We start from the raw sequence: 26,249 nt of genomic DNA, 5'->3' as shown, positions 1-26,249 counted from the left end.
CAGCTGCAACCAATTCTAGAGCCACGTCTTCTTGCGTCAGTAGTTGCCGAGGTTCAGAGCCACGAGTCTCTCACCGAGCTGTTCTAGCCGTTATTGCTGGACCCGTGCTCAGCACTTGGGTATCCATCCGTTAAGACGGAGAGGACAGAGAGAAAATCTCAGTCGTCACCTTCTGGGGTATCCGAGCCAAAAGGAGGCCATTCGCATATGCAGAGCAGTACAGGCTTCACTTTTTGTGGAAGCTGCAGGCTGGCACCCTCTCAGGAGTTGTAGTACCAGGATTCTGGTTCTTCTTAAGCCACTAGCTACAGAGGCAGGAAGTTGCTTTGAGGAGGGAAAGCGGGCCAGGGAGGGAACGTAACCTGCAGAGCCGTATAGCGAGGACGGGAGTGTCCTTGGGATAGAAAGGAGCGTTGAGTCCTGGCCCTTTAAACCTGAGGGGGAGGATACGGAAGTGGATGGGCGGGGCAAGGCCCCGAATATATAAGCGAGCTCTAGCCGCGCGGGTCTCCAATCTGCCATTTTCTGTTCCTGAGTAAGATTCCTATTCCCCAAATTCCCTCCGTTTTCCTCACAGGCTCGTTTCCGTCCACTGGCTCACCACCTCAGGGGAACGATGGCCACAGAGTCCACAGCCACAGCTGCCATCACCGCGGAGCTAGTTTCCACCGACAAGTAAGCGAGACTGCGACAAGCCTGAGGCACTGGCCGGAGTCTGGGGAGGGCTGGTGGACTGGGGCTCTGCCGGAGGCACAGGCGAGTGGAGGGAGGACTGCTTTCCCTTGAGCAATTGCCGGTGGTTGGGGAGGTCTGAACCGCGGAGCAGCTCCCCTTTTACGGAGAGCCCGCGCACTAGCGATAACGGCGGGCGGCAGGCGCCCCCTGCCCCGCTTTTCGCGGCCGCCATCTTGCCGGGGGCCGCGGCGCTGTCTCCATCGCTTGCCCGTCTTCCTCCCTCGGCCCGCGACTGCCGGTGGGGAGGCTGGGCGGCGGCGCATCGATCTACCCTCACGCGCCTGCTACCCGCGCGCTGCTAGTGTGCGCTCTCCGCTTCAGTTTCTAGACACCCTGGAAATAACGACCAACAGATTTGGCGCCAAAAAAAAAAAATGCACGAGGAGGAGGCTGGACCCGAGGGGTCGGGGGGCGGGATCTTGTGGGGGCGGGGTCTTGCCTGAGAGCCTTAGCTTCCCTCCGCCTGCTCTGGAGCGGGGGGTGGAGCCTTGAGGAGGCGGGAAAACTCCATTGTTTGGGACTGCGGCGGCGGGAGGGAGAGCCTTGAACTTCCGCGGTGCGGCATGGTGTAGCTGTTCCCGGCCACCGCCTGGTTCACTTTGTGTTTCCCTCAGCATTATCACGACCTACCCTCGGCCCGGCAGGAGTCGGGCTACTTCAGGGATACGTTGCCCAGTTGGCAGCTTGTGCACTCCGTACTGCACAGATCTCTCGCTTCTCACCTGTTGCCAGGTGAATCGGTAGTATAGTGCAGCGGAAGGATTAGAAGAAAAAAGGGTGTAATTGCCTTGAAAGCGGCACATTGCCATTCAGGCATAAGCTACTTTGGGGTTTTTTTGTGTGGTTTTTTTTTTTTTGGTACCAGGGATCGAACTTGGATCTTTGCGCTTCCGAGGCAGGCGCCGGAACCACTGAGCTAAATCCCCGGCCCCCAAGCTACTTCTTTTTTTTTAAGCTACTTTTGAATAGTAGACAGGTACGCCATCCTTTCGAGGAAACTGCTGTTTTCCACATAGTAAGTCTAAGTTCTCAATCTTCCCTTATTTTTTAGGGGCCTACTTCTATTTATTTTTTTCCTTTGTGGACTTTTGGAGTTAGTCGCCTATCCTGTAAAAGAAAAGGGTTTTGTGAGTTTTATTGATTTTTTTTTTTTTTTCTATCGGCTATTGGCTTTTTGGGGGGTTTTTTGGAAACAAAAAACTTAACCCAGGCCTGCCTCAAATTCACTGTGTAGCCCAGCCTGGCCTCTAACTTCGAGGCAATCCTCCTGCCTCAGCCTCCTGGTTTCTGGGATTACTGGGGTGCACTACCACCTCCGTTTTAGTTAACTTTAAATTTAGTAGGTTTATAGTTATCAGAGATTTTTCTTGTCTCTGCCTTTCCTAGTAGGTCCATGAAAAGCAGTGGTTCTCAAGCTACCCTCAAAATCACTCGCGAACTCCAGTTTTAACTTCATATTCCCATTTCCTGCCTCTTCCTCATTGATTCGATAGAACCAAGATAGATTTGGTTTGAGAGCTCTGTGGTTTCTGTTCTAAAGAGAATTCCTGTTGGGCATGGTGCTTGCCTGTAATCCCAGCACTTCCATGGATACTTAAAAAGTGTTTTTCCTTAACCAGTAAGAGTATGAACAAATATTTCTTGCATATTGCAGGTGTCATTTGTGTTTAGCCTGTTAGGTAGCTAGTATTCAGCTTTGTGTAAGGTCATTTGTAGATTTATATATGTGCCTCTAGAAAAAAAAGTTTTTTCGCCATAAATGCAAACTGAAGATGAGCAAAATTGTATGAATTTGGTTTGTTTTGAGACAAGCTCTCAACTTTGTAGTGCAGACTCTCCTTGAACTCAGAAGGTAGCCCAGACTGGCCTCAAACTCAGTAATGCTCCAGTCTCTGCCTAACAAGTACTGAGATTACAGGAGTGCCCAACCATTCCTAGCCTTGGTGGTTTTTGTTTGAGTAAACTCTGCTGTCGGTAAAAGAACTCAAGAGGAGAATGGAGAAATTGATAAGTGACAGTCTGGGTTAAATCCTAGTATTTCACTTTTCATTCCTTCATTCTCCAAAAACTTAACTGGGGACAGGGATTTATAGCTCAGTGGTGCGGCACCTGCCTCACAAGTGCAAGCTCCTGAGTTCCATCCAGGTACTCCCCCAAAAAATAAAAACTCAAAAACTTAACCGGCAGAAAATTGCCTGCCTAATTAGCCTGAGTACAATAAAAGCAGCACATCTCAGTAAAGTACCAGTAGATTGGTGGAGCTATTTAGAAGTAAAGCTTCTGCGGGGAGTGGTGGTGGATGCCTGTAATCCCAGCACTTGGGAGGCTGAGGCAGGAGGATCATTGCAAGTTCAATGCCAGCCTGGGCTAGGTAGTGAATTAAGGACAGCTTGAACTGCCTAGTGGGACCCTGTCTCATTTTTTAAAAAAAATTCCAGGGACTGGGGATTTAGCTCAGGGGTTCCGCCGCCTGCCTTGCAAGCGCAAGGTCCTGAGTTCGATCCCTGGTACCAAAAAAAAAAACCCTGCAACCTTAGAAATAAAGCTTCTGCACCTGGGATTAGCATGGCACCTGCCTGGAAAGCGCAAGGCCCTGAGTTCGATCCCCAGTACCAACAACAAAAAAAGAACTAGGGCTGGGGATTTAGCTCAGTGGTTCCACTGCCTGCCCTGAAAGTGCAAGGACCCGAGTTTGATCCTCAGTAGCAAAAAAAAAAAAGTAAAGCTTCTGATGAGTGTGGTAGCACACGCCTATAATCCCAGCTCTCTGTAATCCCAGCATTTGGGAGACTGAGGCAGGAGGTTCACCTCGAGTTCAAGGCCAGCCTGGGCTACATAGTGGGACCCTGTCTCAAAAAAAAATACTCATTATAATTTCAGTTATAAACGTTGAAAGAATAAAAATTGGTAAAACTTCTAAACCAAAGAGGAAAAAAGTTAGATGAGAAAGCTCAGTTCATACTAGGTTTTTGTTTTGTTTTGTTTTGTTTTGTTTTTTGTACCAGGGATCAAACAGGGTCCTTGGCAGAACCACTGAGCTAAATACCCAGCTGGGCTGGTTGGTTTTTATAACCACTCCATTGCTTAGTATTGATGTTGGATCGGTCCTTTTTTTTTTCTCAGTACTGAGGATTGAACCCAGGTCCTCTGCACTGAGCTACATCCCCCAGATTCTCCTTCAGTTTCCCAAGTGCTAGGATTAAAAATATGTGGCACCACACCCAGCAGTTGTTGTTTAAAATAAGGTTAAGATAACCTGTGAGTTACCTTCATGGAATTGTTATGAATAATGTCATTGTAATTAGAATATATTTGTATGAAATAGTGGGTATTGTGTTTGGTGTGTGGAAAACAGTATATTAGTTTGAATGTGTAAATGGGGAAAAGGGTCTCAATGGGACTTGCATGAATCATTTATTATACTGAGAAGATTGTATTTAGTGAGTTCTTTATCTTTTTTTATTTTTATTTTTTTTTTGACATAGGGTCTCACTGGACTTTAGGCTGGCCTTGAACTCACTGTATTTTCCAGGCTGGCCTCAAACTCCGGACAGTCCTTCGCCCTCAGCCTGAATGCTGGAATTAAAGGCATGTGCCACCATGCCTGGCAAGATTGACATTAGTATAGAGGTGACTGCACAGAGATCATAATAAATCAGTTGCTTGCAGACTCTTATCAAGACCCTGGGCCAGTGTGTTCACTCTTGCACGATGGCCTGCCCTCATGATGGAGAACCTTTTAGAGCTTTCAATGATAAAAACAGCCCTCTGCAGCACACATGCCATAGGTACACCACCACTGCTATAGGGTGTACTTTTTTTCCTATTACTTGGCCCAAATTCACTCTGAAGAACCTGTTTCTTTTCCTGCCTTTAATAAAACTTTGCTAAAGGTTTTTTTAAAAAAGACTTTTGTTAGTGAATGGTAAGTGACAAGCTGCATCTGGTGTCAGGCTTTATACTGGAAAGTGAGTTGATGTACTTCAGTTTTAAAAAAAATTTTATAGTACATGTTTGGAGTACAGATTCATTGTGGGGAATCGGTAGTTACCAATTCTTTTTACTTCCCTTTCCCTTCCCTTCCTTTCCTCCCATCTCTAGATCCCCTTTCTTTTTCTTTTCTTTTTTTTTTTTTTGGTACCGGGGATCGAACTTGGGTCCCTGTGCTTTCGAGACAGACAGTGTAACCACTGAGCTAAATCCCCGGCCCTAGATCCCCTTTCCATTTGCAAAAGATCTGTTTTCTATTTTTATTTTGTTCTTTGTTTATACTTTGGGTTTCTCATGTAAGAGAACCCATGTGATATTTAACCTCGGTTTGATTTATTTCACTTAACATTGTTGTCTCAAGGTGCATGCATTTTCCTACAAATGACTGAAATTTATCCTTTATAACCAAGTTGTACTCCATTGCATATAATACTTTCTTTTTTCTTTCTGTACGGAACTCAGGACCTTAGGCTTTCAAGGCAGGCCACACTGAGCTAAATCCGCCACCCAATACCCTATTTTCTTTATTCATTCATTTGTTGATGGACATATAGGCTGCTCCTAAGATTTAGCTGTTGTGAGTTGTGCTGGTATAAACATGGATACGCATGTATCAGTAAAAGATGTCTTTAACTCTTTTGAAAAGATAACTGAGAAGGGGAATAGCTCGAATTTCTAGCTGGATGTGGTGACACATGTCTGTAATCCCAGCACTCTGGAGGCTGAGTCCAGAAGATCCCCATGAGTTCGAGGTCAGCATGGGCTCCATAGTGATAAGCTAACCTAAACCTACATACATAGCAAGACACTGTCTCTAAAAAAAAAAAGAAATTTCTAGTTTTAGTTTTTTGAGGAATCTCCAAACTAGTTGGAGTAATTTATATTCCCACCAACAATGTAGGTCTCCCCGCCCCCCCACAGCCCTGCCAGCATTTGTTATTTGATTTTTTTGGGGGCTGGACCGGGGATCAAACTCGGGTCTTTGCGCTTGCACAGCAGGCGGCAAAACCACTGAGCTAAATCCCCAGCCCCTGTTATTTGATTTCTTGATGATAGCCATTCTTTCTAAAGCAAGATGGAATTTCAGTGTTGTTTTTGTTTTTTTGAGACAGAGTCTCACTATGTAGTTCAGGGTGGCTTCCCACAAAACTTGTCATTCATTGGTGCCAAAAAGGTTGGGGACTGTTGTTCTATGGTGTCTGAATTTAGTTTTAAATTTCAAAAAAAATTTTTTTTGTGGTACTGTGAACCCAGGGCATTGACCCTGAGCTACATCTCAGCCCTTTTTTTTTTGGTACTGGGGATTGAACTCGGGTCCTTGCTCTTGTGCAGCAGGCGGCGACTCAGCCTTTTTTTATTTCAAGGCAGGGGCTTGCTAAGTTGCCCAGGTTGGATTGGGCTCAAACTTGCCATCCTGCCTGAGCTTCCCAGAGTGCTGGGATTATAGACATGCATGTAGCACCACGCCTGGTTTATTGTTTTGGATTTTCTTTTTCTTTTTTTTAAGACAGGGTCTTGCTATGTAGTTTAGGCTGGTTTAAAATTCTATTTAGAGGGCTGAGGATTTAGCTCAGTGGTTTCAATGCCTGCTGCACAAGTGCAAGGACCCGAGTTTGATCCCCAGTACCAAAAAACCCCCAAAATAATAAAATTCTGTGTAGCCCAGACTGATTTCAAACTCAGGATGATAACTCCTGCCTCAGCCTCCTGAGTCCTAGGATTACAAGTGTGTATCACCACTGGTTTATGAATTTAAGAAGGCCTTCAGTAGCAGTTGATTTATGAGGTAATTATGATTTCCTCAGTCCTTGTCTGGTTTAATGTTTTTACATAATTTTTCAAGAGAAGAGGAAATTCAGATTTTTTATATCATTGCTTCAGAGTTTAAAATGTAATAATGAATTAACCTTTTCTTTTTGGCAGTGGATGAACCCAGAGAGTACTGATCTGTGCCACCAGCTCTTTTTATTTTATTTTATTTTATTTTATTTTGTTTTAAGACAAGGTCTTGTCCATTGTTGGGCTTGAACTTTAGTCCCTCCTCCTTCAGCCTCAAGAGCTAAGATTACTGGTGTGCACCACCATTCCTGGGTTTGTTTTATTTTAAGACAGTGTTCAGGCTGCTTTGAACTTTGATCCTCCCCCAGCCTTCCCAGTACAAGCTTACACTACCACACCCATCTCATTCATATATATATACACACACACACACATATATTTTTGATACTGGGGATCGAACTTGGGTCCTTGTGCTTGTGAGGCAGGTGATGACACCACTGAGCTAAACCCCCCGGCCCCCTCCATTTACTTTTTTTTTTTTTGGTACTGGGGATTGAACTTGGGTCCTTGCGCTTGCGAAGCAGGCGGTGAAACCACTAAGCTAAATCCCTGGCCCTCCATTTACTTTTTAAAAAATAAATTTTGGGGGCCAGGGATTTAGCTCAGTGGTTTTGCCACCTGCTGCGCAAGAACAAGGACCCGAGTTTGATCCCCGGTACCAAAAATGAATAAATAAATTTGGTCATATTACATTTTCGGCAACTTTTTTTTTTTTTTTTGAGACAGGATCTTGCTATGCAGTTCAGGCTGGCCTCCAACTCTCAGTGATCCTTCTGCCTCAGCCTCCTGAATGTGTGCACCACCACGCCCGGCAGCAACTCTTGACTTTGGACTAAAAAAATCAAAGCCAGGTCCAAGGATTTAGTTCAGTGGCAGTGCGCCTGCCTTGCAAGCGCAAGGTCATGAGTTCAATACTCAGTACCAAAAAAAAAAAATCAAAGCCATAGGTTGGCATCAAAATGAAATGATCTGGCTGGCTGCCTAGTTATGTTCCTATCTATAAATTTTAAAATTAATTTAATTGGTATGTTTTTGATATATATAGCGATCACATTCATCTTGGGAATTTTTACCTATACATAATATATTTTGATTCTTTTTTTCCATTCTCTCTCCCTTCAACTCTTCTTCCCCTCCTTATTTATAAAAGCTTTGTTTCCATTTTTCCTTCCATTTTTTTTTTTTCCCCTTCTTCCTTTCTGCTTCCTTCCTCCCGCCTCCCTTTTCTCTTTCCCATTCGAACTTTTTCTCCCTGTTTACCAGTATCTGTCATCCTTTTTGGTCCTTAGTCACACTTTTGGTTTCTCACACAAGAGAAACAAAGTGACATTTAAACATTTGTGTCCAATTTATTTCACTTAAAAGTATGGTGTCTTGAGCTGGGCATGGTGGTGCACGCCTGTAATCCTAGCACTCAGGAGGCTGAGGCAGGAGGATGAGTTTGAGTGCGGTGCCACTGAGCAAAATCCCGGGTCCTGTTTTGTTTTTTTGAGACAGCATTTCACTATGTAGTTCAGGCTGTTCTTTTTTTTTTTTGGTACTGGGGATCGAACTCGGGACCTTATGCTTGGGAGGCAGGCTCCAGAACCACTGAGCTAAATCCCCAGCCCAAGGCTGTTCTTTTTTTTTGGTACCAGGGATCGAACTCAAGACCTTGTGTTTGCTAGGTAGGCACTGTGCCACTGAGCTAAATCCCCAGCCCCTAGGCTGTCCTTGAAGTCTCTATGTAGCCTTGAAATTTTGTCAAGGCAAGTCTGGAATAGTCTTTAGTGCTAATTTGGTTTCAGTGCTGAGGTAGTACTCTCCTGCGGGCTGTACTTGATGTCCATGAACTGTTCCAGAGCGTTTCTTTTCTTTTTTTCTTTTTAACTTGAGACAGGGTCTCATTATGCAGTTCAGGGTGGCTATGAATTCACTTTAGCCCAGGCTGGCCACCGATTTGTGATAATCCTGCCTCAGCCTCCCGAATGCTAGGTTCACCACACTCGGTTCCCTGTGACTCTAGATGTAAACGTCACTGGTGATTTTCAACTCCAGTGTTTTCAGTGGGTAATATAAGTAAATCATTAATACTTGGTCTGTATTGGGTGTTTAATGGTAACACTTTATTCTTTTATATTTTTCTCATTTTACTATTTCTCCCTTTATTTTTCATTATAGAATTGAAGATGCTCCTGCTCCTTCTACCTCTTCAGATAAAGTGGAAAGGTAAGATTATTTACATGGCACAGATTCACATACACTAAGCATTATAAATTGTACAGCTAATTTCATTTTATTGTTTTTTGGTACTGAGGTTTGAACCCAGGGCTTTCAGCATGGAGGCAAGTGCTCTACCACTGAGCTTTGTGTGTGTGTATGTGTGTGTACACTAGGGATTGAACCCAGGGCCTTCACATTGAGCTACATTGCAAGCCCTCCCTTTTTATATTGAGAGAGAATCTTGCTAAGTTGTCCAGGCTAGGCTGGGTCTTGTGATCCTCTGGCCTCAGCCTCCCAGAGTGCTGAGATTAGAGGCATATATCACCGCACTTGGCTCATAATTTCTTTTTTCTTTCAAATTAAAAAAAAATTATCATTATAAACATTTTTGGAAAATAATTTTCTGACAAATACTTTAATTGCTAAGATTTCCCTTTTTTCTTTTTCAAATTTTAATTTTTAGTACTTGTTTGGAGTCATGATTACATTTGTTGTGGGGAGTTGGTACATATATATAACACATCTTAATTCTTTTTACTTCTGCTTACTCTCTGCTCATTTTTAATTGATAACAAGACCAAACAGTAAGGTCATTGTCTGTAATTTATAGTATAAAGTACCGGAAAAATGTCTTCAGGTTTTGCTTGCTTTTTCTCTTGATTTCTCCCTCCCACCCACCCTCCCACCCACCTTCCCTCTCTCCTTCCTTTCTTTCTTTCTTGATACCAGGGATCAAACTCAGGGCCTTGCTCTTGCAAGACAGGCTCAGCGACAAGGAGCTAAATCCCTGGCCCTTAAATTCTTTATTTTAATCTGTGACATGTTGCTAACATAATTTTTGTGTCAACTGCTTTCAAAGTGAAAAAATTTAGTAAGAACAGTGGCATTATTTCATATTTTCCTAAGTAAATGTCTGACTTAATAGAAGATGCTGGATGTTACGGTCATTAATGCCCTCTATATTGCATAATTCAGTGGTCATTTCTGAGTTAGTCTTGTCAGTAATGATTGACCCAGTTGACCTTTACCTTCTCTTATCTTCAGTACAGGGGATGGAACTCAGATATTCTATCCCAGACTTACATCCCTACACACGCACACGCACGCACACACGCGTCTGGCCTTGAACTCAGTATGTAACCCAAGCTGGCTCAGCCTCCCAAATGTTGGGATTACAGGCATGCACCACCATGCCTGGCTTTTCTCTGTCTCTCACTTGCTTTTTGTTTGTTTGTTTGTTTTTAGTACCGGGATCAAACTTGGGACCTTGTGCTTTTGAGGCAGGCGGCTGAACCACTGAGCTAAATCCCTGGCCCTTTTTGTTTGTTTTTTTTGAGTCAGGGTCTTGCTATGTAGTTCAGGCTGATCTTGAACTCACTATGTAGCTTAGGCTGGCCACGACCTCACAGTGATCCTCCTGCCATAGCTTCTTGAGTGCTGGGATTACAGGGATGCACCACCACACCTAGTTTATTTTTCTTTTTTCAGGCAGGGTCTTCCTATGTTGCCCAGGCTGGCCTGGAACTCCCAGATCTGCTGCAGCCTCCCTCCCAAGTAGCTGGGACTATAGGCATGCAGCACCACCACTTTGCTTTAGTCCTTTTAAAATTTATTCTAGTGGGAGTATAATAGTGTCAGGTGTAATTTGCATTTCTTAATAGCTGATGATGTTGAGTACCTTTTGGTCAGCTTATTTTCTGTCTGTACATGTTCTTTGATAATGTGTTCAGATCTGCTCATTTTTTATTTAATTTATTTTTTTGGTACTGGGGATCAAACTCTGGTCCTTGCGCTTGCAGGGCAGGTGGCGGAACCACTGGGTTAAATCCCCAGCTCTGCTCATTTTTTAAATTGGCTTTTTGTTTTGTTTTGTTTTTGTACCGGGGGTCAAACTCAGGTCCTTGTGCTTGCGCAGCAGGCAGTGATAAATTGACTTTTTATTGGATTGTAAGAGTTCTTTTTATATTGAAGTGCTTTGTCACATGGAAGTTTTGCATAAATTTTCTTCCAATCTGCCTAACTTTTTTTTTTTTTATAAAAGTGTCTTTCAAAAAGCAAAAGTTAGGCCAGGCATGGTAGTGCATGCCTGTAATCCCACCACTACAGAGGTTGAGGCTGACAGGAAGACGACTGTATGTTCGAGGTCAGCCTGGGCTATATAGTGAGTTCAAGGCCAGCTTGAACTACATAGCCAGACCCTGCCTCAAAAAAAAAAAAAAAAAAAAAAAAATTATCCATTTTCCATTGAACTGGCTTGGCATTGTCAGAATTTCAGTTGGCTGGGGCCGGGGAATTTAGCTTAGTGGTTCCGCAGCGTGCCTCAAAAGTGCAAGGACCCCTGCCTCACAAGCGCAAGGACCCGAGTTTGATCCCTGGTACCAAAAAAAAAAGAATTTCAGTTGGCCATGTGTGTGTGGATCTATTTTTGTACTGTTTTCTCCTTTTTGATCTACTTGCCGTTCTTTATGCCAGTGACGCATTGTTTAATGTTGAGATCAATGTTGTCCTATTTACCTGTTTCTTAATTTTTTCTTTTTTTTTTTTACCCTGGGTCTAGGAATTAAACTCAGGACCTTGCACCTGTGCTGTGCTACTGAACTACATCCTCAGCCCTCTTAATTCTTTTTTTCTTTTACTTAAAATAGCCTGTATAAATAATGGTTCCTTCATATATTGCTTAATTAGCAACTATTTATAGTAACATGCAGTAGAGACTTTGTACATGAATTAATAAAACTTTAAAATCTAGTGAAGAGGCAACCCACTTTCTGGGTGTCCCCCCCGTCCCTCTCAGGCAGGAACTATGTTTCCCTTACTAAATTATTCCATATTCTTTATTTTTTTTTTTGGTACTGGGGATCGAACTCAGGTCCTTGGGCTTGTGCAGCAGGTGGCAAAACCACTGAGCTAAATCCCCAGCCCTATTCCATATTTTTTAAAGAAAATTTTAGTGAAGCTTCTGAGAATATTGTCTTTGAGATTTGGTTTTGCAGTGGCAAAAAATGTGTTAGCTAGATCTTGGCTGCAGGAGTTCAGAAGTTTAAAGAGGTTAAACTATTATGATTTAAAGGTTGGAGGTGTTTAACAGGTGTTGATTTGAGCAGTATTTGATCTAAAATATAATCTCCTTGTAGTCTGGATGTGGATAATGAAGCTAAGAAGCTATTAGGGTTGGGACAGAAACATCTGGTGATGGGAGATATTCCAGCAGCTGTCAATGCATTCCAGGAAGCAGCCAGTCTCTTGTAAGTACTGTTTTACTATGATACTATGTTCCCAGTATACTTATAAAGCATTGTTTTAGCATAAAGCCCTGGCTCATACCCAAAAGACAAAACAAAACACTTCTATGGGGGAGAGAATGAAGAACAAGGACTGGAGGTGTAACTTAGCGGTAGAGTGCTTGCCTTATAGGATGCCCTGGGTTTCAGCCATAGCACTGCAACAACAATAAAACCCCTCAAAAACACCCGTCCATTTTTTTTTTTTTCTTGTATAGGAGTTTATTCCTGTAACTATAAAATCGCTGAGCAATTTCAGCCTTTCATTTTTCTGAATAAGATAATTTGAATTCTAATCACCATTAATTAGAGGAGCCCACTTGTCCTGATTTGTTCCATACTTCCCAAGGGTTTGTTTTGGTGGTATTAGGGATCAGACCCAGGTCCTTGCATATGCTAAGCAAACATTCTACCACTGAGCCACATCCCCTACACCCACTTTTTAAAAAATTTTGAGGTAGGCTCTCGGTAAGTTGCCTAGGCTAATCTGGGTATGGTGGCAGGCTGAGGCAGGAGAATTGCGGAGAGTTGGAGGTGAGCCTGGGCTACATAGTGAGTTCAAGGCTGCCCTAGACTACATAGCCAGACCCTGTCTCAACAACCACTGCCCCCCCCCCCCCAATTGCCTAGGCTAGCCTTGAACTTTTGATCTTCTTTCCTCAGTCTCCTGAGTAGCTAGGGTTAAAGATATCTGCCACAGTGTCTTTTTTTTTTCTCCCTTCTGCACTGCTGGGATGGAACCCAGAGCCTCACACATGCTAGGCAAGTGCTTTAGTGCTAATCCAGTGGGCCTTTACCAGTTTTAATACTAGAAGTTCTATGGCTGGGGAAATGGCTCAATTCCAAGCAAGTCATGATGAGTGGTAACCCTACACTAATGCTATTATTAGCATAGCACTTTTCAAATAGTAGTGTCTTTATTATCTGCTGTTGTGACTGGTTGGAAGCCGACAGCTACCACAAGGTAGCCATAACTATAATTTGGTGGCACATGTTAGCTTGAGTGCCTTAAAGGAGATTTATTTTCATCAAGACATTTTGTGGTGCTGGAGATAGAACCCAGGGTCTTGTGCATGCTACACAAGTGTTGTGCTTTATACTCCCATCCTTCCCTAAAGACTGTTTCTTCATATCTGAGAGGAAAGAAAAGAGTTAAATCTTCAAGCAAAGCAATAGCTTTGCTACTTAGAACTTCTTTTTGTTTTGTTTTTTTGGTACCGGGCATCGAACTCGGGTCCTTGCACTTGCGCAGCAGGCGACGAAACCACTGAGCTAAATCCCCGGCCCAACTTAGAACTTCTTTTGAGCCAGCTTCTTCTAAGATAGTATTGTCAGTCACAATGGAAGGTCAATCATGTTTCCTAATTAGTTGATTAAATTTCATTCAGTTTAGGCAAATAAATCTTATGAAAGAAATTGTTGTAATGAAACATTTATGGATTTCAGGCTTGAAACTCACCTTTTCCCTACCTCATCTCCCTGTCCCAACATCCAGAACAGTATATTATTCCTAGATATCTAATAATCTCTTGTCTAGTTCCTGGCCTCTTTGTCCGTCTCTACCTGGGCTGAATGAATTGGGGCTCTGATATTAAGGGGTGTTCAGGGGGTAGAGGCCAAATTTTATCTGGTATTTGGATGTTTTGATGTAAAAAACCATGAGTTAAGACTAACCAAAAATGTTGATTCCCGGTACCAAAAAAAAAGGGCTGGGGGTGTAGCTCAGTGGCACCAAGCCTGCCTTTCAAGCAGAAGGTCCTGAGTTGGATCCCTGCTACTGCGACAGGGGCAAAAAAGATTAACCAAAAATAAAACCACTTCTTAGTTTATTTTTCCTAGATTCTTTTTTTTTTTTTTGTTACTGGGGATCAAACTCCAGACCTTGCACTTGCGAGGCAGGCGGTGGAACCACTAAGCTAAATCCCTGGCCCTTTTCCTAGATTCTTGGAGAGATCAGTACACTATTCCTGTTGTCCTACCATAAAGGGAAATTTAAAGGAAAATATAAGATGCATTGTTATAAAGTAATACACTACTCCTTAAATATGACCTTCACAATACTTCCTGCTTTTAGTTTTGTTTTTGTTTTTTTTTCTGCTTTTAGTTTTTATAGTATAAACTGTCACTACACTTTGAAGCCATTAGTCTGACTTTGTATGACTTTGGCTAGTCTTTTATTCCATGAAAGCTGGTCCTTTGCACTGGATAGAGACATACAATACCCCCTCTTTTCCATTAATCACACTTTTTCTTGTTTGTTGAGTCAGGGTATCACTATGTAGTTCAGGCTGGCCTTGAAGTCATTATGTAGCCTAGGCTGGCCTTGAACTCTGCCTCAGCCTCCTGAGTGCTGGAATTATAGGGGTGTGCCACATGCCCAGCTTTTAATTAAACTTGTATAATCGATTTTTATCCTCTCCTCTGGACATTTAAGGTAAAACTTACAGTGCCATCTGTATTATTTATTTATTTATTTATTTATTTGAGGTGTTGGGGATTCAACTCAGGACCTCGCACTTGCCAGGCAGTCATGGTGCCACTGAGCTACATCCCTGGCCCTGGTTTTGGTTTTTGGAATAAGATCTTGTTATGAAGACTGGCCTTGAACTCAGGAGCCTTCTGCCTCCTGAGTGCCTAAAAGTTTTTTGTGTGTGTGTCAGGGATCAAACTCGGGTCCTTGGGTTTGCAAGGCAGGCAGTGGAACCACTGAGCTAAATCCCTGGCTCCTATTTGTTTTTTTTAATGTACTTCAGGCTGGCCTCAAACTCACAGCAGTTTTAATGCCTCAGCCTCCTGCTTGCTGGGATTATGGTATTTATCATGATGCCTGGCTATACATTTTTAAAATCACTCTATGTACATCAATTTATTTAGTTCTTGCAGTAGCTAATAATGTTTCCCATCTTACAGATGATAAAAGCTAAGACACTGATATTAATTTGTCTAAAGGTTATACATACAGTTAGTAAAGGTTAGAGGGAGGCTATGGATTTAGGTAATCTGGCTCCAAAGATCATGCTCTTTATCATAAAGCTGTTCCATGATCTTTTCATATAATTTGGCCCCTGGATTATATACGAACTACAGCAAATTGATGTCATTTAGAATATACATTTTATATAGATGAGGAAATGTAACATTAACTTCATGTATTGTTGATGTTAACTAGCAGCATTTTAGATGTTGGTAAAATTTTAGATGTTCTGTTTGTAGAGGTAAGAAGTATGGAGAAACAGCTAATGAGTGTGGAGAAGCCTTCTTTTTCTATGGGAAGTCACTTTTGGAATTGGCAAGGTATGTCTTTTAAGCCTTATTGTATAAGTAGAATGTTTGATTTTTAAGTAGAGTGCTTTATCTTACTTTGATGTATTTACAAACTGAAGTTTGTTTGCTGTGTTTACTAGTTTAGGTATTTCAGAAGAGCTAAGTGAGGCTGGTTTTACCTAGAAAATGGGTTTTGAGAGTGCCTGAAATATTGATGGAAGATGTGGATGATACTTGAGGCAAAGAACAAAAAAAGTGTTGAAGTTTTTACTTTTGGGGTCATTAGAAACAAAACTCTTTTTACTAGTGAATGGTCAATAATTGACCAGTTGATCAACATTCAGTATGGACAGGGGAACCCTTAAAAGTGTTATGAGCTAGCACAAAGTGACTTTCAACAAGGACTGGAGGACTTTTTGAAATAAGTAGCATGTGAGCATGTCTAGTAAATAATACAAGTAGTCTTGCTATTGGAAAGTTCTTATATATATTAATTGTCCAACAGAATAAAATATATTGAAGGTGTACAAACTAGCAAATGATCTGTTATTCATTTGATCTCTGTTCTAGAAGTTTCTAACCTTGTCATTTGGAACACGCAGTTACTGTGAAAACTTGTGCTAGAATTTTATTGCGTCTAGAGATATGGTTGTAAATGCAGAGTTTGGAATATTACCTAATTTTGGTACTAGATATTGAACCCAAGGTGCTCTGTCACCGAGCTACATACCCTTAGCATGCATGCATTCATTCATTCACTAATTCATTCAGACAGGGTCTTGCTATGTAGTTCAGGCTGGTCTTGAACTAACTCAGCGATCCTCCTGCCTCAGTCTCTGCAGTGCTGGGATTACAGGCATGCACCACCACACTTGGCCTTATTTTTTATTTTGATTCAAATTTTTTTTTTGGTACGGGGATTGAACTCGGGACCTTGTGTTTGCGAGGCAGGCTGTGGAACCACTGAGCTAAATCCCTGGGCCTTATTTTTTATTTTGAGACAGGCTGTCACTATATCATTAAGTTGCCCAGGCTGTGCTTGAACTTGTGTTCCTCTTGCTTCAGCTTCCAGAGAAGCTGGGATAATATGTGTCTGCCATCACACCCAGCTTGTATGGTTTTATATTATCTATGCTTAATTACTTTCCTTTTGCTTTTATGATACATTTTCTGCTTGATAATGTAATACTAGGTTCTAGATGTTAATATCTTTGGTGCTTTTTCCTCTTTTTATAGAATGGAGAATGGTGTTTTGGGGAATGCCTTGGAAGGTGTACATGTGGAAGAAGGAGAAAAAACAGAAGATGAATCTGTAGTAGAAAATAATGATAACATAGATGGTATGTGGAGTTGCATGTGATATTCAAAACATGCAACGTATACTTCTTATACACAGGTGATGGAAATAGGGCTCTGTTTCCTGCCCTGGCTGGTCTCTCACAGATGTAGAAGGTGATGCTTGCATTTAGTTCAGACAGAAGTGGGGTAGCCCATTATTGAAGTGAACATAGGCTTTTGTAAGAGATTAATGTAATTAAGGAAATCTGGTTATTTACATTGGTGATTTAGATATTAATACATCATTTTTCCAATGGAAATTTTTAAACCAGTTTATGAAGGTCAGTTATGTTAATAGTACTTTTGGAGCACTTTTACATATTTTGTATTTAAGAAAATTACTAATTTCTAATCTGAGTTTGGCTACTAGAGTTTTACAAACCAGATAGGGGTCTGTAATGTTTAAAGGAGAATGAAGAGCTTGGCATCTTTTACCTAGCTGGTTATCAGAATGCTCAAAGTAGCACAATAATCTGGTTTAAGGAGCTTGGGTTTCTTTTGCAATAAGTTGCTCTGCTAGCTGGGACTCTTCTTTGCTTTTCTCAAGGGGGCAGGCAGGTCATTTTTAGGCCATCTGCTAAAACTTAAGCCAGGCCATTTGAGGGTTTAAAGGGAATGTATTTTTAGTTTCCATTTATGCTTTTATCATTAAACTCGAAGACATGTTTATGCTTCATGTTCTTTAACCATGTAGAGGAAGCAAGGGAAGAGTTGAGAGAACAGGTTTATGACGCCATGGGAGAAAAAGAAGCTGCAAAAAAAACAGAAGGCAAGTCTCTGGCAAAGCCTGAAACTGATTTGGAACAGAAGAGTGAAATAGAGGAGGATGGAAGAGAAGATATGGATATAAGTGAGCCTACAGAGAAGCTACAGGAAACAGTTGAATTCACTCCAAATCAGCTAACTGAAACCTCTGAAGAGTCAAGAGGAACAGCAGGACCAGAAGAAATGGATGAAGCTGAGGTCACTACTGGGAAGCCAGAACAGAAAGCAGTAGACACAGAGGAAGGAAAATCAGTTTTTGGAACTGACATCCAAAAAGAAGAATGCAGAGAAAAAGTTCAGGAGGAGCAGGAAGTGGTAATTGTGAGCACAAAGGAGAAGCCAAAAGAAGATTCCAAGGAGCAGCCCCGTGTGACTCTGGAGAAGCAAGGCACTGCAGCAGAGGTAGAAGCAGAGCCTGTAGAGGTGACAGTCAAGCCAGTGGATGTGGGTGGGGATGAGCCAGAGGGACAGGTAGCTGCCTCTGAAAATGAGTCAGGAAAGGCTTTGCAGGAGGAACTGGTAGGGCAAGAAGTGCTTTCATTTGAAGAGTCACTAGTGGTGACAACAGAGGCCACGGAGGCCTTAGCTCCAGAGTCTGGATCAAAAGTCTCTGAAAAGCCAGAGCAGGAAGCCACAGTTCTCCCCCAGGAAGGTCCAGTTATTGGACCAACAGCTGTAGATCAGACTCCTGTCAAAGTACAGACTTCTGCAGAAACACTGACAGAAACAAAAGGTGACTCAGGTCTAGAGGAGAAGGTCAGGGCCGACTTGGTTCCTAGCCAGGAGGAGATAAAGCTGCCTGTAGAAGAGTCTGAGGCAGCTGGAGATGGGGTTGAAACCAAAGTAGTCCAGAGGGCTACTGAGAAAGCACCTGAAGACAAAGTTAAGATAGCTGCTAATGAAGAGACCCAAGAGAGAGAAGAACAGATGAAAGAGGGTGAAGGTAACCGGGATATGCAAGAGCTGCAGTGGGTGGAGTACATTCTGGATTTTGACTCACTAATCATGGGTAAAAGTCAGCCTTCCATTCAGGATTTTCCGTCTGCCTTTGGATTAAGAAAGGGCTAAATGAAAATGGGGGTGATTAAAAAAGGTTGTGATAAGTTAAGCAATTTAAATCAGAAGCAGAAAGTCTTCTTTAGCCAGCTTATAAACTAACGCTTTTACTAACTGCAAAATAGGTCTTCTCTGGCTAGCTATCAGTAACTTTTACCATACTAGCCAATAAAGGGATGGAAAAAGTGGATGAGAGGGGTTGGGGTAGGTAAGGAAATAGTGGGCTAGGCTGGCAGAGAATGCTGAATGGATGTTTACTTGCATGCCTCTGGATTTTTAAAATTACTGTTCACGTGGTTTCTCTTCTCTGCTTTAGGAAGCAGGAACAGAGCAGTAGAATCCAGTGAATTGGTACACTTAAGCAGGCATGCCATTTAAATGAAGGCAGTTAACTTTGAATCTTCTGTCACCAGTGTTAAAGAATTCTGGTGCCTCTTTCTACTTTTAGTCTTCAGGAAATGTTTAGAGGCTTATTCACATTAGTTAAAATACCTCTCCTTGCAAAAGAAAAGAAAAACTTAGCCACTAGTCTTTCTGCTGCTTTCCCTCCACATTTCATGCTTGCTTTGGCTGCTAAATTGAAATTTTCCATACTTAGAATGTTATAAAGTATAGATGTTTTGTTTCATTTTATTTATCTAAATGATCCATTAAGATACATAAGCCTCTAATTAGTAATTGGCATGTCTGACTTGAGTTGTACTATCATTTGAGGATTCTACTGTATATAAGGTTCATATAACTTTGGCATTAATAACAGGTATACTCTAATTGTTATTATTCTATGTAATTGCCAGAGTACTTAGAGTTCTCTTAAGTTAAAGATTTTCAGAGACCCATCTTTGATATGTGAACATTTTGATAAACTACTTCTTATCTGTGGGCAGGTCCCAGCACTCCAGCCATTACAGGCATAGTAATCAGAAGTGAATTGGTACATGATAGCGCTATTGGTCTGTTTCTTGAGCTATAGAAATTCTGTGAGGACAAAGTACTCATGAAATTTGGGGGGGGGGGCTGCTGAGGGTCGAGCCTAGGACCTCATCACAGAGCTACACCTCTTGCCCTTGATCTATATCTTATTTATAATATTCAGGATTAAACTGAGGGCCTTTTCACTGAACTGCATTCCTGGCCCTTTTTATATTTAGACAGAGTCTTGCTAAGTCACCAAGTTTCCCAGGGCAAGATCAAACTTGTGGTCCTTTTGCCTCAGCCTCCTGGAGTGCTGGGATTATTAATAAACAGGTCAGGCTCTTTGATCTTAATAATAATGAGCAAGGACTTTAAAAACTCTGCTGATTCTCTTAAGTTGTACTTTGATAAGCTATAGTAGACATGTTATATTCTGTATATTGGTTTGAATTCTAAAACTACTTATATAGGTATATAAAATAATACAGGTATAGAACAATATAGATGAATACTTATAATGAAGTAGAGGCTTAGAGGTCGTATGACCCTAATTATAAAGCATGGTACTAAATCTGATCCTAGATCTGCATATTATCAAAGGCAGCTTTCTTTTTTTGTGTGTAGGTGGTACCAGGGATTGAACGCAGAACCTTGTGCTTGCCAGACAGGCATGGTGCCACTGAGCTATATCCCTGGTCCTCTTTTTTTTTTTGTACTGGGAATTGAACTCGGCCTCATGCTTGCCAGGCAGGCGCTGTACTGCTGAGCTACATCCCCAGACCCCCTCAGTCTTTCTCTTTATCCAGCTCTTATCAGAAATTTCTTGGTCATGTATTTACTTGTTTTTAAAATTATCTCCAAAAAAATAAATAAATGAAATAAAATTTTCTCTAAAGCTGGGCTGGTACAAGCCCCCCACCTCTGTTATGTCCCAGAGTCTAAGACATGCTAGACAACAGTACACTACTGAACTACATCTAACCCTCCCCCACATTTTAAGTGTTGGGAGTCTGAGGCAGGAGGTTTGAAAGTTGGACCCCAGCCTGAGCAATTTAGTGATATAGTGAGACCTTGTCCTAAAATTTAGAAAGGGGCTGGAAATGCAGCTCAATGCAGAGGCCCTAGCTTCAGTACTGAAAAAAAAAGTCTTATCGAGTGTAGGGTGCTTTATTAGTAGCTTATCTCTTAGGCAGTTGACTTTCAAGTATATATCAACAGGTGAAATAAATGGTGTCATTGAAATAACTAGTTTGGTCACTCAAATTCTATATATGCTAGAGCTGGCTGGAGGCTGTGGCATGCTCATTGGTGAGATTGGTCAGGACAAAGCATTTTTCCCATAGCTCTGTTGTGGGAAAGCTAGTCCCTTGAGTGTTCTTTTTTCTGAATGGACTAAGATAATTTTAACTTTTGGGCACTTTCTGAACATCTAGTATTGTTTAATGAGTGGCATCTTAAAGACAGCTGAAACACTGTCCAAGGTATCTTACCTACTTTTGGCTGATATGAGCTTCTATCAATGAATAAGCAGCAGCAGCTAATCAATCTCATTCTAAATAATCTGTTAACTTTTACAAGAAAAACACTTAGCCTTGTAAAAAAGGCGAAAGATTTATATAAGAGAAACCAGAGTATTTGCTCAGCCTTTTAATTGCTGAAGATCTGATCCATAGACTACAGGTTCTAAATTAAGATAAAACTTGAATTTGAATGTAACCACTGTCTTTATATTCAGATCAGGTGTTAACTGACTTGGATTAGCTTGTAGCTGTCTTATCTCAGAATGTAGAGTGGCATATATTTATTAGAATCTTTAGGCAGAAGATACACCCTTAGTTACATTTTCAATTCTGTGGAATTTTTGTTTGTAGAAACTGAAGGCTCAGAAGAGGAGGATAAAGAAAATGACAAGGCTGAAGAAGCACCAAATGAATCCATTCTTGAAAATAAGGTAAGTTATTTGTTCAGTACTACTGGGGATCGAACTCGAGTCCTTGCACCTGCAAGGCAGGTGACGGAATCACTGAGCTAAATCCCTGGCCCCAGTTATCTGCTTTTTTAATTGTAGGACTTAGTAGTATAGACTGTCTGAAGACAGCTGGTTTTTGGTTAGACATTGGGACCCTTTACTCATAGTTACAATAGACAGAGATGTTGGATCCCAGAGGGTCATGTCTGTGAGGACAGTGCTCAACATCTGCTTTTACATTAATTTGATGATTTAGGATAAAGTCTGAACACCACCTCCTCCCCTACCCCCCGTCAAGCCTTACTAAACTATACATTTACATTCTTACTCTAAAATGACACCTGTCGTAATTCTGCCTATTACCAATAATTTGGATATGCTTTAGTCTCTTCAAGAAAGTGAAGAGGAGGACATTGGGAACCTAGAGCTTGCCTGGGATATGCTGGACTTAGCAAAGATAATTTTTAAAAGGTAAAACTCCGTGCTTCCACCTTCAGATTGGGAGTTTGAGGATTGGAAATTGAAAACAGGATGACAAGTGCTATTTCTGATCAACTTTCCTCCTTCTAGGCAAGAAACAAAAGAAGCTCAGCTTTATGCTGCACAGGCACATCTTAAACTTGGAGAAGTTAGTGTTGAATCTGGTAATGCTTTTTCCATCTTATTCTTTTCTCCAGCCTCCTTCATACCCCATTTTCCCTACTAAGAGTTATTTTCTAGAGTCCAGCTTGATTGATCATAGCTAGATGGTTGGCTTTAAAACAACAATAGATTTGACCTCTTCATAGTCCTCTAGAATAGTGATATAATCTGAGCATCTCAGTGGGTTGTTTTGTTTTTGGTGCTGGGGCTCAAAGCCAGGGCCTTGCACATACATGCTTCAGCATGTGCTCTGCCACTCAGCTGTAACCCCCAGCCCTTTCTGTAGTTTGTTTTTTTTTTTTTTGGTTCCGGGGATCAAACTTGGGTCCTTGCGCTTGTAGTTTGTTTTTAAAAGTTAATTTGTCATTCTGTATGGCCAAGCATCCTGTAGATACTAAAAACAAAAAATGAAGTGTAAAATGAAGCATTTCTATAGAATGGGTTTGAATATTACAAATACTTTGTAAAATGCTCCCCAATCCCCAACACCCTGCCCCCACCCTCGTACCCGGGGATCAATCTCAGGACCTCGTGCTTGTGAGGCAGACACGGTGCCACTGAGCTAAATCCCTGGCTCCTCAATTCTTGTTGTTGATTCTGTCTTCACTAGAGAACTACATCCAGGCTGTGGAGGAGTTCCAGGCCTGCCTGACCCTGCAGGAGCAGTACTTGGAAGCCCATGACCGTCTCCTTGCAGAGACTCACTACCAGCTGGGCTTGGCCTATGGATACAACTCTCAGTATGATGAGGCAGTGGCGCAGTTTAGCAAATCTATTGAAGTCATTGAGAAGAGAATGGGTGAGTGAGAAGCAGCTGCTTCATGATAATACTGATCCAGTAATGGAAAAGGTTAAAAACAGATACTTTTGTGGTAATTGTTACTGATCACTTTAGCCTATTCTTTGTAGTTGTACTAAACGAGCAGATAAAGGAGGCTGAAGGATCATCTACTGAATATGAGAAAGAAATTGAGGAGTTGAAGGAACTGCTACCTGAAATCAGAGAGAAGATAGAAGATGCAAAGGAGTCCCAGCGTAGTGGAAATGTAGCTGAATTGGCGCTGAAAGCTACTCTGGTTTGTTCAGTTTCCTTTTTTTTTTTGGTACTGGGAATTGAACTCAGGGCCTCACACTTGCCAGGCAGGCGCTGTGCCACTGAGCTGTATTCCTGCCCGAGTTCCCTTTTAAAGTTTTTTAAACAGCATGTTTGGTACTATTAATGTTCCATTTGCCTAAGAACTTTTCTTTTTGTACTGGGGATCAAACTGGGGACCTTGCGCTTGCGAGGCAGGCGGTGGAACCACTGAGCTAAGTCCCCGGCCCTTGCCTAAGAACTTTTGTTGTGACTTGGATTCCTGGGTGTTGGTGATCAGAGAGAATGGGAGCGTTCATCTCATTATTCCTATGGTAATAGACAATAGGCTCTAGAGCTGGACTGGGTTTAAATTCCATCTGTGCTATAGTGTGTGTGACCATGGGCATTCAGCTCTCTGCTTCTTTGACTTATCTATAAAATAGAAATGATAATACAATGTGTAAATTACTTTAGACCGTACCAGACAGATAGGAATTGCTTAATAAATAAAGCTATTGTTTCTGAGGATAGTACTTATATAGATTTGTGCCTCTTTGAGGACTGACCCCAGGTGGCCAGGCTGTGCTGCCAGGATGTCAGGAACTGTCTGTCTTGTAGCAAGGATATGGAAGATTTAGTTTAATACCTTAGTAGTATGGGTGTGGAAGATCTTGCTACCACAATGGAGGACACTAGCATTCAGGTCTTAGGTGCTTAGATGATGGGCACGGTACTTGTTAAGACTGGGTGGCCTGGGTTCTGTGTTGGGACCTGCTTTGATTTGTCATCTCTCACACAGGTGGAGAGCTCTACTTCAGGTTTCACTCCTAGTAGGGGAGGCTCTTCAGTCTCCATGGTGGGTATTGAGGGTTTCTTTTGGCCATTTAATATTAGGCCTCACTGCTGGTTTCATATACTTGTACATTGCTAACAGAGGCTTCTTTTTTGCCAGATTGCCAGTAGAAGAACAACAGATGGTGCATCCTCATCAAATTGTGTGACTGATATTTCTCACCTTGTCAGAAAGAAGGTAAAACCTACATGTGCTTATTTCTTTTATTTTTCTCAGTCTGCCTTTTCTGGTGTCCCAAATAATACACAAAGAACAGCTGTCCTTGTAAACCCTCCTAATGATGTAGCAAGACACTTATTTGACATGATGATTGGGGAGTGAAGACAGCACTCCAATATCTTAACCTACCCATCAAACTCTTGTGGCCTTTGCCCAAAGACTAACAGGAAGGATTCATCAGTTGGGTGCATTTTAGGAAGCTGGAAGGTTTGCTTTGGCAGAATTTGTTTAGTGACAGGCCTGCTGATACTTAAAACTCCCATCAGCCTCTACCTACTGCTCATAATTCTGTGATTAATTCCTCTATGGGAGAGTCCACACTCCTGCTTTGTTTCCTGGCTCAAATGTTTTACACTTTGTTACTGTTCACAGTTCTACCTCTTACTGTATCCCACTGTGACTGGTAGGGAAGCTGAGTTGATATATTGGGACAGACCAGTTTATACAGGGTACAGGTTGGCACATCCCTGTTTTGGCTAGGGCGACTCTTAGAGCTGAGTCTTGGTGTTTAGGATCTTTGCACCACAGGGGTTGTAAGTGTTCTACAGGTTTTCTTTTGTTGTTGTTGTTTTTTAAGACAGGGTCTCACTATGTAGTCCAGGCTGGCCTCTCTAAGTCAAGGCAATCCTCCTGCCTCAGTCTCCCAAGTGCTGGGATACAGGCATGTGCCACCACTCCCAGCTTATCGCTGTTTTTTTTTTGTACTGGGGATCGAACTTGGGTCCTTGTGCTTGTGCAGCAGGCGGCAAAACCACTGAGCTAAATCCCCGGCCCCAGTTGACTTTTAAAAAATATTTAAGCACATTTGTGAAGTCTTCTTCACACTTGTTATCTTTAGAGGAAACCAGAGGAAGATTGTCCCCAGAAGGATGATGCAAAGAAAGCCAAACAAGAGCCGGAAGTCAATGGAGGCAGCGGAGATGTGGTCACCAGTGGAAATGAAGTTTCGGAAAACATGGAGGAGGAGGTGGGCAGTTAACGTGGACTTGGCCTCTTGCCTCATCCCCTTGTTCTCAGGGCCTGGGGAAACCAGTCTTACCAAATGTGTGCTCCCCATCCTGAGCCTGTTTGGATTGTTTTAGTGCAGCCCTCAGAACAATGGCTGTGCAGGTAACAGTTTGGTTAGGGAGTACAGTAAATAGGTGTCTCATTGTCGTGCACCACAGGTCCTCTGATGAATGTATGAGGAGGCACTTGAATCATTAGCAAAACTTAGTCATTTCTGCTGGCTCTTTTCCATGTAGTATATGATTATTGGTTTGTCAGCCCTATTACAGTAACTGCTGTGAGGTGGGGGCCTGTGTTCACTTCCTCTGCTTGTGTAAGATGGACTGGCTTAAGCCAGGATCACTTATGCCCAGGCTCCCTATTTGTCTTCCAGGCTGAGAAACAGGCTGACAGCCGGGCCACAGTGGAGGTGACAGTGGAGGCTGGAGCTGCAGTTGAAACCACTGCGTGTTAAGGGAGCAGAACCTTCCTCCCAGGGGAAAGTGTTTTTGTATATAATGTATTTTTTCACTTTTGGGGATTCTTTTTGTATAACTTCAATAAAGATGGTAAGCAAAGGTTGAGGCTTTGATGGCTTTTTTCTTAAATATTGGCTAAATCTGTGCCGTGGGAGACTCTAGATTTTATAAAGTGTCCAAAATTTTGTGGTTTCATGTTTTCTCCCTGTGTATCCATCTGTGTGTTGGAAGTTATAACCCCAACTCCAGGCTAACTGTGGAGGCGATGATTTGCAAGTGTGGGCCATATAGCCCCTTCATCCTCTATTCGGTGCTATATATTTACTGTCAAATACTTTACTGAACTTAGCAGTCTTGCGAACTTTCAGTGGTGCTGTCCTCTGCTGGGGGCTAACACACAAGACTTGAGGAAGATCTTGCTGTTCGGTGCTGAAAATGGATGATGGACTTTGTGAACCAGGCCTTGGTTGCTACTTGTTGTCTGTTCACCCTGTCTCCAGCTAGAGCCATTATCCTGTCCGGGAAAGAATTGTGAAGAAAACTTGGGTGCAGGAGATCCCTGAGGAAAACAGCATGTTTAATTGGAGAAATGAGCTCTCTGGGAAAGAGGCTAAGTGTGGTGGGCACTTGGATATGATTG

The 26,249-nt window shown here is 42.1% G+C and overlaps 1 protein-coding gene across 4 annotated transcripts; it reads left to right on the top strand.

Moving 5' to 3' along the window:
• On the top strand, positions 1-25,709 carry Nasp (nuclear autoantigenic sperm protein). Of its 4 annotated transcripts, none has more exons than XM_004872936.4 (16): positions 1-177; positions 578-675; positions 8,725-8,772; positions 11,901-12,011; positions 15,261-15,341; positions 16,548-16,651; positions 17,344-18,357; positions 21,257-21,336; positions 21,740-21,825; positions 21,925-21,998; positions 22,607-22,795; positions 22,906-23,072; positions 23,871-23,927; positions 24,024-24,101; positions 24,982-25,110; positions 25,525-25,709. In XM_004872936.4, exons 2-16 carry the CDS (start codon positions 617-619, stop codon positions 25,603-25,605), a joined length of 2,358 nt encoding a protein of 785 aa, XP_004872993.2. In that variant the 5' UTR covers positions 1-177; positions 578-616; the 3' UTR covers positions 25,606-25,709. The 4 variants fall into 4 exon arrangements, with proteins under 4 accessions (XP_004872993.2, XP_012924004.2, XP_087071019.1 ...); XM_013068550.3 differs by having other exon boundaries at positions 30-313; XM_087214893.1 differs by lacking the exon at positions 1-177 and having other exon boundaries at positions 477-675.
• The last annotated feature ends 540 nt before the right edge of the window (positions 25,710-26,249 follow it).

This window comes from Heterocephalus glaber, unplaced genomic scaffold (genome assembly GCF_053883595.1).
Source record: "Heterocephalus glaber isolate CG9 unplaced genomic scaffold, H.glaber_assembly_v1.0 deba00001451, whole genome shotgun sequence".
Lineage (NCBI taxonomy): Eukaryota > Metazoa > Chordata > Mammalia > Rodentia > Bathyergidae > Heterocephalus > Heterocephalus glaber.
The sequence above is the reverse complement of the archived record's forward strand: the minus strand, read 5'-3'. Positions and strand labels throughout refer to the sequence as shown.

Coding starts and splice junctions, on each gene's coding strand:
- Nasp (XM_004872936.4), top strand. CDS start 617: ATGGCCACAGAGTCCACAGCCACAGCTGCCATCACCGCGGAGCTAGTT. Junction 8,773..11,900: donor TCTTCAGATAAAGTGGAAAG/GTAAGATTATTT, acceptor ATCTCCTTGTAG/TCTGGATGTGGATAATGAAG. Junction 21,337..21,739: donor AATCCATTCTTGAAAATAAG/GTAAGTTATTTG, acceptor GATATGCTTTAG/TCTCTTCAAGAAAGTGAAGA.